Source organism: Anomalospiza imberbis, chromosome 28, assembly GCF_031753505.1.
Source record: "Anomalospiza imberbis isolate Cuckoo-Finch-1a 21T00152 chromosome 28, ASM3175350v1, whole genome shotgun sequence".
NCBI lineage: Eukaryota > Metazoa > Chordata > Aves > Passeriformes > Viduidae > Anomalospiza > Anomalospiza imberbis.
Window position 1 is genome coordinate 4,716,948 of NC_089708.1, and position 11,706 is coordinate 4,728,653.

General features: G+C 47.6%; 1 protein-coding gene across 1 annotated transcript; it reads right to left on the minus strand.

The window, feature by feature from the left end:
* Nucleotides 1-4,903: 4,903 nt before the first annotated feature.
* BMP10 (bone morphogenetic protein 10) lies at nt 4,904-10,993 on the minus strand. The gene is made up of 2 exons (XM_068174417.1): nt 9,753-10,993; nt 4,904-6,296 (listed from the first exon to the last, which is right to left on the minus strand). Exons 1-2 carry the CDS (start codon nt 10,084-10,086, stop codon nt 5,353-5,355), a joined length of 1,278 nt encoding a protein of 425 aa, XP_068030518.1. The 5' UTR covers nt 10,087-10,993; the 3' UTR covers nt 4,904-5,352.
* Nucleotides 10,994-11,706: the final 713 nt, after the last annotated feature.

Sequence of the window (11,706 nt, forward strand, 5' to 3'; positions counted from 1 at the left end):
TTGCCTCTGTTGGTCATCACAGAAAACAAAATATTGGGAGATAGGGAGCAAGCCAACACCCTCCTGTTCAGGAAGCATTGCTCTGTGCCACGGAAATCCATTCCTCTCCTATAATTTCCTTTATTGCAGCCTTGTTGATTGCTCTTATCCCTCCTATTTCCTGTCTTTACTTAAAAAATACAATCAGAAATCTTGCTAAGCCCTTGAAATGCTGAGCAGGGGGTGGATCAGATTGTGCTGGGAACAGAATCACACTGGACATTTCCTCAAGGCCAGAGACACCTGGGTGATTCCTGGGCCACCAGGGCTCAGCCCCAAACTTTCCACATCCAGGAAAATCCCACCATGACCCTGCTTGGGTAAGTCCAGAGGAAACACCACAGCATTTCTGCTTTTAACGACAAAGCAGGGGTTTGGAGAAAGGTGAGGGTGATGTTTTGTGGCTGCTCCCTGCCTTCTGTGGCACAGCACCTCCCTGGCTGCCCTGGGCTGGAAACACCCAGCTGTGGCCAGAGGCACTCATACCCAACAATAATGCTCTCCACATCATAAACCTCTTCTTCCAAGGGGTGCTGATAAAAATTTCCATTTTTAGTCGAGGGCAAATGAACCATTCATCTTTTATTTGTTGCTGCTGCACTTGAAGAGGGAGCAGAAGCTAATTTTTTAACTTTTCCTGTAAATAATGCATTAATGAAGACAGATGGGTCAGCAACATAAACAAAAGCTCTATCTCAAGCTGGTTTTGTTCTGGTTTTGTTTCCCAATATAGTAAGCAAGCCACCACCACCCCGGTTCCCATCCTATTAACAGTGTTTGCACTCCAAATGTTGAACTGGGTTATAAGGAAGTTTAAATTAACACTGGGCTGTAGTTTTTCAAATGTTTGAAGCAGATGTTCAAGTGCCATGAAATCTTCCTTTTTTTTTTTTTTTTAATTTTTTTCCCCCCTCTCTAAAATCCCAGTAGATTTTGCAGGGCTTTGGCTCAAGTGTGTGTCACAGAAAATCCTAAACTCCAGCTCTGCCATCATGCTGTGGGTAACCTAGGCACCAGCCTGCCTGGGGCTGTCAAAAATCGCATTTTCCTTTGGTAATTCTGCACTGCTGCAGGCTCTGGTTTGCCTTGCTCTCTGAGCAGTCTCAGAAGGGCAGTGCAGTGGCTTTGGGGAGGGGAAATTTGGAACAGGTTCTGGCCGCTGCTTCGGATGATTTTTCCTGAGTGAGCTCAGTTTTGGGGAGGTTCACCTCATGCCTTTAGAGGGTGCTGCTCACCTGGCAGGGCACAGAGGTGTGGAAAGAGATGTGCCCACAATATCGAGGAATGCGATTTTTTCCCCCAAAGATTGGCACTTGGGCACCCCCAAATGGGATGGGCAGAGCCAGGGAGAGGGGTGCCCTGCTCTCCTGGCTGAGCAGGCTCTCAGAGCACCCCAGAGAGCCCAGAGCAAGGGCAGGGCCAGGAGAACCACCCTGAGCTGTCAGGTTTGGCCCTCCAGAAGGTGGGAATGTGTCTCCTCCATCAGCTGCACTGCAGAGTGAGCCTGGAGCCCGGGGTCACAGCCCAGGGAGGGACAACCCAGGGAGGCTCTGGGGAGAAATCTATTTGAGGAATTATAGCCCACGTGCAGAGAGCTCAGAGATAGGGATCCCTTAAGGGAACCTCAGCCTTCCAAGTGCTTGGTGAAATCTGCCCTGGGTGCTGAGTGTTGGCTCAGGAGACACGGCTGTCACCGTTCCTGCACAGCCGCAGCAGTGAGGAGGATGTCTTGGGGTTCATGCTCTTCTGGAGGCTCTGTGTGTGTGGATTTAAGAGCAGCAATCCAAGACCAAAGCTCTTCCCTCAGCTCCCTCGCTGAGCTGCTCTCCAGCCTCTTCCTCTCTGGGATTATTTGTTTTTCTCCCACCCCTTTGCCTGTTCCTGCCTGCTTAGCCTGAAAGCACTGCCTGGAATTTTATACAGCATCCAGCAAAAAAGGGGCTGCACAGCTGCTCACAGTTTCTTATACATGTTCAACTAGAAACAGGTGAAAGCAAAAATCCTACTGATGCTGATGATTTTGGCAAGACAGGGTTGCTTTAGTGGCTTACAGTAATTCAGAGGTGGATGGATGGGTGGATGGATGGATACTTCCACCATGAAGCCATATTTTCCCAAACCTTTCTAAAATGAAGATTGAATTGAAGATTTAAGTCGGACATCTGCTAATATGCTGAGATAAAATAGATCAGAAATGAAAGGAGAATCAATGCACACCAGAGTTTAATGTGACAAAGTTAGAAACAGAAGTCACGGTACTAATGTGAATGGATGGATGGAAGGAAGGAACATAGAAACAAAAAAAAAAGAAAACATGCAGTGGAACATTTTTTCAGGGACTTGGAACATTTTGTCAGAGACTCCTGGGACTCCCAGCTTGGCAGCCCTGGCTCTTGTCACACCCTCACCCTGTTATTTGTGAGTGTTGTGTCTACTTGGACAGGGGCTTTAAAGCCAAGCACCTCTGAACTTGCAGAAACAGCCTTGATTTGCTGTTTGGGGAATGCTCTTTAGGAAATAACTGACCCCCTGTTTTTTTTGTTTTGCTCTGATCTCTGTCATGGAACTGCATGAACATCCAAGAAATGCCTTTGTAGGGTTATGTTGAAAAGGGCAAAGGGAGGATTTTGCTCATGAAGCAGCTGTGGAGTCCTGACAGACACCCCTGATAAATGAAACACCACTCCCAGGAGTTCTGATCTCAGGTGCAGCTGAAGGATTCAAGAGATGCTCAGTTTTCTCCCAGAATAGCACAATGAGACACAGCTTTACTTCCTTCACCAGAAACTCTGGCTGAAATCCTCCATCAGCAGGACATTCCTCATTTCTCTAGGAAGAGAGGTTACTCACATCAACAGTGGCTGCCCCCTAATTCTGAAGGACCACTATTGGTATTTATTGACAATTTTGCTGATCTTGTAGAAGTTCACACATGCAGCTGATGAAATGACACGTGGCCTGTGTTTGCTTCGTACCTGAACACTCCACAGCCTCTGCTGTGCTCCAGCAAATCTCTGCCAGACAAGGACAGAGAGTGAATCTCTGACAGACACAGCGTGCAGGCGCTGCTCTGCTCTGCCGTGTGAGAATTTACAGTGAGACTTCACATATTTATGGGCGATTGCAGGGGGTTATTTATTGTTTTTGAGGCACAGCTTTCCCTGCAGCCTGTTCAGAGCCATTGGTGCAGTCAGAGAAGGACGGGGGGAAAGGCAGGGAGGGCAGATCTCTGCCACGGCAGCGCCCGCAGAAATGAGATGATAAAAGCAAATGTCGGATTATCTCCCTAATGCTGGATTATCACTCCTAACAAGGTGAATGGCTTGTCTTGGCAAATGGCTTCATAAGAATCGTGGATAGTTTTGAAAGGGTCTGTGTGGTCACACTTCAACCGTTGGCTGCTGCAGCTGATGTCAGCAGAGCAAGTGTCACACCTCTCCCAAATTCCTCCAGCGTGCCATGAGCCACGGGCTCTGATTGCAGAGTGGCTCGGGGGAAAGGTCTGTCGGGGCTGTCACTCACTCACAGGGTGAGGAATAAAGCAGTATCACAGCCCAGTGTGCAGGCCACTATCTGGAGACTGCATAACTCTACAATAAACTACACAGCTGAGCACTTAGAGCTGTGATACCCCCACAAGAGGAGCTGTAAATTGGATGAGACCATGCTCCAGAACTCCACTGAAATCACTGCAGTGAGGGAGCAGCTCTGCAAGCAAGGGGGTATTTACAAGTGGAATTTACAAGTATCCAGGGGAGGAAAAAGAAGTCAGCAGCCTCACTCTCTGTGCCACACAACTCAACAGAGAGATTCCATGTAGAGTAGGATCAGTTTTATCCAAGTGGGATTACACACAAGCACAAAAAATAAAACATTCTGTATTCTACATTATATTACAAAGGCAGGCAGTCAATAAATAGGTCAATAAATTATGGGAAGCACAGAAGAGCATGTGTGAAAATGGGTGAAACTGGGTTTAGTTGGTGCGTGATAAAGTCTTCGGTGTTCATTCCCATGAAGTGTTGGAGTGATTCTTTCAAAGACCCTTATCACTCCCAGGGAAGATAACTTTCCCTTAAAAGTGTAAAACAGATGCAGGGACAGTACAGTAGGCTCTGGTACAGGCTAAAAGAGTCAACATCACTTACACTTTCCCAAGAATCTGACAAATTTGCAGCTTAGTATAAATAAAGTGACGGGTCTATTGTTTCTCAGCCCCGACACCTCCTTATCACCACGATTTGTTGCAGAAGAGTGGTGGAAACATGGCATGTGACTCCATCTGTGGAGTCTGGGGGGAGGAATATCCCTGTGAATCGACAATTCTGCACTTACAGAAGGGAAGATGCTCGTGTCCCACTGGCACCAAGGGCTCTGCTGCTCTGCCTGGCACGGCTGGGCCATTCCAGTCGGATTGTGCAGCTGCATCTCCTGGGATTTACTGGCTGGGAATGGGCACTGCTTCTTAGCTGGTAGGAATTTCAAGGACAATTTTAGCTGGTACACTTCCAAGGGTTCAGGAAATTTATTGCACTTCCTTCTGCCACCTAAAGCTCTGGCCCTTGAGAGCAGCAAAGCCAGAGCTGCCTCAGAGTGATTTTGTAATAAACCTGCACAGGGGGAAATTCTCGCCTTGGCCCTTGCCTGGCACTGCTCCTGGGACATCTGCTTTCCTAAGAAAGATGGGAAAGGGAATGGTGCCCTTCTGCTCCAGATGCCAAATCATCCCTGCCAGTTGCCTTTGACTGGAACAGGAAAAGAGTGAAGAAAAAAGGAAAATAAACCACCTTGTTTGTGCCTTAGTGATTCGGGAGCTTGAGAATGATCAGGACGTAAGATCTACAGAGATAAATTAAGAAAAAAATGAGCATGTAAAGATCTTTATGAAGGCATTACAGAACACTGAACAATCTAGGTGTGATTGCCCATCACTCTCGTATCTTTAACAGCTCTGGAAAGCCCTGGAGATGCCAATCAACATTGATAAAGTACAAAAATATGCCTTTATTTCCGTGAATTTGGATGTGCCCTTTTGGCACCAAGAGCCCTCCCAAACAATCCAGTGATCAGCTCCATGCCCTGGCAGGAGGAGAGACTCTGATTTGGACAGCGAAGAGCAGCGAGAAGGAAGCAAAGGAACAAAATATACAATCCCTACACGACGTGCCCATTCCCCGTGGCAGGAAACATACAATTATCTGTACAGGCCTCATTAAATAACCTCATTAAATAGGAAATCCCAAATGTACAAATTTACAGACTGAATCATTAAATACTCCCCCCGTGCCCTCCCCGCGCGCGTGTTCCCTCCTACTATCTGCAGCCACACTCTGACACCACCATGCCCTCGTACTTGAACTTGTAGGTGACCACCCCTGCATCCAAGTAGAGAATAGAGATGGGGTCGAGTTTGGTGGGTACGCAGCAGGCCTTGGAGGCTTTCTGGGGGTTCTTCAGGTGAACCAAAGTCTTGACTATGGCGTGCTTGGTGGGCGTGACGTGCTCTGTCAAGGGGTAGGCGCACACCCCGTGGCACTCGTAAGCTTCGTAGCCCGCCGGGGCGATGATCCAGGAGTCCCAGCCAATCTCCTTGAAGTCGATGTAGAGCGGAGTCTTTTTGCAGTAGTTGCCTTTGGCGTTCCTCCGGATGCGGGCGGTGGAGTCGTAAATGATGTTGGAGCGCATCTGGAGCAGCGCCTCCTCCCCGGGCTGGTCGTGGAAATTGCCAACCTCCAGGTTCTCCAGGCCCAGGAACTGCTCGTGGTCTATCATCTCGTTCAGCTCTTCCTTCTCCTCCTTTTTGTCGTTGCTTTGGTCGTCAGAGTACACAACCAACAGGGGCAGGTGCTTGGCCTCGGAGTTGATGTCGATATCGAGTTTCCCTTCCCCGTTCTGCTCCTCCCCTTCCCTGCTCTCGATGTGAACTTCCAGCCGGTGCGTGGTCAGGCCTGCCCTGCGCCAGCGCCGGATGGCCTCGGTCACCTCGAAGCTCTCCCACTCGCTGCTCGTGCCGTAGATGTGCCTGGAGGCCAGGGCTACCAGCTTCCTCTCTTCCCCAGCCCCCAGGTGGATGTTCTCCAGCACTTCGAAGATGGTGACCTTCCTGTCAAGCCCTTCGTAGAGCCTCTGGTCCCGCTCCACCAGGGTGTAGAGCCTCAGCTCAGCCATGGTGATCTCCTCGTGGTGAGGGATGGAAACGTTGAACAGCAGCGGGTACTTCCGAGTTCCCGTCACGCCTATAGGGTGGGAATCCAAGTCTGGAAGGGACAAAAATCAAATGTTTTAGGAGAGTCAATGCATCCACAAACACACGCAGAGGGTCACCCAGCATGCTGGGGTTCACCTGGACAGCTCCGGGAAAATGTTTCTTCAGCACTTCCCACAACTGTACTTGGAAAAAGGGCCGAGGTTATTTTTGATGTGTAAGGACTACAAGGTCCCAGACATGCTACAGACCTGGGTTTAGTGATCCTCCTTCTGGCTCCAGGGTTTTCAGGGACTTCCTTGCCAGCAAGAAGGTTTACATATTAAAAATGTGCTGCCTAATAATGACACAGAAATCACTTCTAGGTTGCTGCACAGCAATTACTTAATAAACTAGGGGAAACATTCATTGGCGCAGGCACTGGAGCCAACATGAAATGGACAACATATAATCTGCAAACACAAGAAATGTGTGTGTTGTAGTGTTCCTGTGCTAGCAGGAATTCCCTGCTGCTCAAACACCCCTCAGACATTGAAGAAGCCAAGCACTTGGGGAGGAAAAGCTGCTTTGGAAGATGTTTTACATCAGGAAGAGCAGGTGGTGACACCAGGGTGACCTGGCAGCCCCGTGGGCTTTGGTGAGCAACCAGCTGCACCCAGCCAGGCCCCCTGGGCACCTTTAGCAATAGCACAGGTGAGAAGGACAATGTCTGGTGTCACCTGGTGTCACTTGGGCTGCACTGCTGGTGTCTGCACAGCAACATTCATTTCTTGCCACAGCGCAGGATCTGCTCGCGAGCGCGTGTTTGCTGCAGACTGGGACACGGGGCTGTAGCTATAATTAATGCAAAGGCAAACTGTTTGTGATCTATTACTCCCTTCATCTCTGCCCTCCCCAGTTTTTCTGTGTTTGTAGAAAAATGACTCTGATAAAGCCACAAGGCCTGGCCATGCTCCACCAGTGCACTTAGGCAAGCCGTGAACTTCAGCATGTGACTTGTGCTGTTTAACTCCAGTTTGGAGGCTTTGAGGCACCTGCCTTTTTCTTTTCCTTTTTCTTTTCTTTTTCTTTTTCTTTTTATTTTCCTTTTTCTTTTTCTTTTTCTTTTTTAATTTTGCATTTTCATCTCTTCACAAATAAAAAGAGGGGAGATTCTGCTTCCATTTCCCTGTCAGCTGGTAAAGGTGGGAGCGGGACCCGCTGTGCAGAGCCAGGGTAGGAGCAGACCCTGAGCACCTCTCATACAGCCAGGATGTGACTCTGCTCTCCAGCTGGGAAGTCCATAGGGTGCCAGACCTCCTCCAGTACACCCCTGGGAGGGTTGGGAAGGGAGATCTGGAGTCCGTAGGAAAAGAAAAATTTCCCTTAAAACTTTATTTCAAGTATTAAGCACTGATTACAGCCCAACTTACAGCTAAATGGTCTGCGGGTTAAAACAAAGAGCTAATTCCAGCCATGCCACCTGCTATATTTCTATAATAAAGGATTTAATGGATAGCAATGAAACTGGGATTACTGCCAGTTTTCAGCAGGCAGGTGAACAAAACAATTCCATGGCCTGTTTCTTCTTGTCCTCATTGCAAGCAATTAATTTCTCTATCAAAAGAGCACTGTAGCATGAAAGGAATGGTTCTTAATTATCCAGACTTTGAGGACACACGAAAAACATGAACTGCCCAGTCCTTAAACTGCATGTTTTGTGAAGCTGTGCTCCCATCAGCAGTCTCACTTTGCATCTTGCTGGTTTGGCTTGGAAGAGGTGAGAGAAAATCTGAAATGGCAGAAATTTAAGGCGAGTTTTTCCCATTTGCTGCAGAATTTCTGCAAGAGGCACAGCAGGACAGCAGAGAGCTGCCAACACCACCTGGCAAAGGTGAGTCCGTGCCATTTCGGTGCTGCAAACCTGAATTTGGCAGGTGGAATGATTTCAGATTTGCATCGCTAAACCACAGGGTGTTTTATTCTTTACCACGCTGCACTTGGCAATCTTTGTGATTATTTGTTAAAGGTTTCTTTTTCAAATAGCACAAAATGAGAACAACACCTCCCACATGTGTGCCTTCACTCCTGCTGCTGAGCAGAGACAGGCACGGCGAGGTGAGCAACTGGCCACCACTGCCTGCAACTGGTTTGCCACCAACCCTCCAATAAATTTCTCCACACTGGGGAAAAGGAGATGTAGAGAAGCTTTAAATCACAGTGCAGAGTCTCTTCACACCAGAAATCCACTGCTGGTAAAGGGTACCTGGGCCTGGCAGGAGATGGGAGCAGAACAGAGCTTTGGGAGTCTCTCCTGGCATCTCACTGCCCTGCAAAACTCAGGTGGCTTCCACTCAGCCTTTCCTCACAGCTCATCATTTAGAAACTGCAAATGTTGAGGAAAATGCAATAATGTCTTTAACTTCATTAATTAAACAAACAGAGGGTGAGAGAGGCCCCATGGCAGCTTGAACAGCCACGTGTGCCCCATGGTAACTGAACATGAATCAAAGCACTTGCATTTACCATGTGGATTAATGGATACTTGGAATTGTTTAGTTGAAAAATGTTTTTAGTATAAAAACGTTTATTTAGTTTAATGTGTTGGTGTAAAAAGGTATTGGCAAATTATTGAATATTAGTGCTGAAGCCTTAGCTTGTCCTTGTTCAACTGAGGGGAACATGGAAGGAAAAACAGAGGAAATGAGAGAGGGAAATGGCACAAGGAAAAACAAAGGAAAAAAGAGAGGGAAATGGCACAAGGGCATTTGCTCAGTTGGTTGGAGCAGGGGGTTAATAATGCCAAGGTTATGTCTTTGATCCCTGTGTGGGCCATTCACTTGAGAGTTGGATTTGATGATCCTTGTGCGTCCCTTTCCACTCACAATATTCTGTGATTCTGTGATAACTAGGTTTCTTCAGGTTTTGTTTGTTTTTATTAGGATATAGTCTGGTACTCCAAAGTAAAACCTATTTGTTATCCAAAATTCCTCTTCACTTACTTTTGTGTATTTTCTGGACTGTGCACTGATGCCAAAGGAAGAAAACTTTACAAATGCCATGGGGATCAACAGTGAGAAGGCATTAACAGAAAGCTGTACCTGGTTAAGCTCATAATTTAAAAATATTTCACTTGAAAATACACTTTGAACAGTGTGTAAAAATGAGTCTTGCCTTAAATTAAAATATTACTGAAGGTATCCATTTAAAAAACCAATCAGCTGATTACAAATGATACTTGTCACTATGGGGATAAAGAAATTGATGAACTGAAATTACACTTGGTGCTGCCCCAATGTTAAAGACACACCTTCCCGCAAAACCCTACAGGCTCCCGAGCAAAGGACAAAGAATCTCCCACCAGAGCTGGGGTCTGGGCAGCCCTGCCACAGCTGCTGACTTCCAAGGCCATCCTCACCAAAGGCCTTTTCCCCAGCACGCTTCATGCTCCGTACCTGGTCAGGACATTTCACACTGGCTGTAAGGACGCTCCTTTCTATCCATTCTCCCAGAGATGAGCAGCTCTTACCTTCATTTTTGAAGCTCCTGATGATGTTTGCAGAAGGCATCGATGTCCTGTCTGTGGCAAACCTGTTGTACAGCTCTAGCATGTACTCTGGCGGGTCCACCTTGGCCGACTCGTGCAGGGGGATGTCGGAGAGGTTCAACGTCTTCAAAAACTCATTTTTCATGTTCTGGAGCAGTGTGTTGAAATCAACCCCATCTTGCTCAGAGAGGATCTCATCAAAAAGAGGCACGTCTTCCTCCAGGGAAGAGTGCTCCAAGCTCAGGATGGGACTGCAGGCTGCAAGGTGAACCAGGAGGGAGAGGACAGCCCAGAGCTGGAGGAGGACAGAATCCATGGCTTCGCCCGAGCCTCCAACCGCGCTCAACGAGCTCTGGCGCTGGTGCGGGCTCGGTGGCGGTTTTATCCGCTGGGCTGTGTCACAGAGGGATGACAAGTTTGGAAGCTCTTGTCTTGAAACTTGTGATCCGTCCTGTCTGTCTGCCCCTTCCCCCTCCCCAAAACCAGGTCTCGGTAATTGGATCTCGCTCTCCTCTATGGCCGCCTTGCCTCTCTTATCTCAGCCAGTGGAAGCTGCTCACCAGATTTGTTGCTATCTCACCATCCCCTCTCCCTTAATGAGCGTTTTGTAAACATTCTGCGCGGGACTCTCAGAGATAGGACAAGTTTCTCCTCGGAGAGGAGCTGCCCTTCCTTTCTCCCTCCCGGTAGCTGACTTTGCCTGCTGTACGTGAACCGTTTCCATCCGCGCGCATTTCAGGCGAGCACGAGAATCCCACAGAGCTTCTCTCCAAATGCACCCATTTCACACCAAGGGCAAACAACAGCTCCCTCTGCCCTTTTCAAAACTATTTTAGAGTGAGGTCTTTATGTTAAAAAGGAATTTCTTTGGGAAAAATTCCGTTCTTCTGCAAAGCTTGGGAGAAGAGCTTTGGTGCTACCACCAGGCCCTGGATGCAGAGGAGAAGAGCTCAGGGTGAGCAAGGAGAATCACATCCCCCAAGGAGCAGGGAGTTGGACTTGGTGATCCTCCTGGGTTGCTTCCAACTTGAGGTATTCCATGATTCCGTGACTGGAGTATTTGCAAACGATTCAGAAAATCTTTATTTCATTCATCTTTCATATGTGACTTGGCAAATCTCGGTTATACTTGCTTTAGTCACAGCACTGCTAAATAAAAAATTATTGAAAACATAAAAAGGCCAACAGGTGACTCTGATTTCAGGTTCTCATCAGTTCAAACAGCTCAGGGACACGGTTGGAGAATACAGAAATGACTCTGCAAAAACACGTGCTAAAATTAATCGCGCTTTTTGCGTTAGCATGCAAATTTCAACAATAAGTGAGCAGCGTGCAGGCAAAAATTGGTCTGGTTCGTAGATAACAATGTCCACTTAAATCTCCCTGTTCTCCACGGACTTTCCGAAGTGCTCTTGTTTTGGCAGCATGGCCAGAGCTCAGCGCCTGTCCCCAGGGGTTCAGCACTCAAGATAAAGAGGCATTTCTGCTTGTGCTGCAGAGCTGTTCCTTGCAAGCACTAAGAACTTTACCCAAGGACTAAACCACTGACATGCTGGGTTTTCTGGACTCTGCTTTTTCTCTGAGCACATCCATTGATTTGCTGCCCCATCTCTGCAATTTTCTTCCTTCGTCATTTGCCCAAACCTATCACAAGCAGCCACAACAATGAGAACCATGCTCAAGGCATGCCTGTTTTAAATTAATCCTCCATGTTTTATTTAAATATTTTTGTGTTTTTGCATTTCTGCTCTGGTTTTGATAAGTCCTTGAACAATGGCAGAGTGCAGGGGTTGTTCACAAAGCAGCTTGTGCTGGGTTTCCTGACTTATTCCATGTACACCCTGCTGGGGATTTGCCAGATGAGGGATACCCAGAGAGCACATCTGCTATAAAAGCAGATTCCTGTTTCCTTAAGCTGCAGGCTGATGATTTTAAC

Excerpts from the sequence above, each read along its gene's own strand:
- BMP10 (XM_068174417.1), bottom strand. The coding sequence starts at position 10,086 with ATGGATTCTGTCCTCCTCCAGCTCTGGGCTGTCCTCTCCCTCCTGGTT. Across the intron at positions 6,297-9,752 it reads CAGGAGCTTCAAAAATGAAG|ACTTGGATTCCCACCCTATA; the intron begins GTAAGAGCTGCT and ends TGTCCCTTCCAG.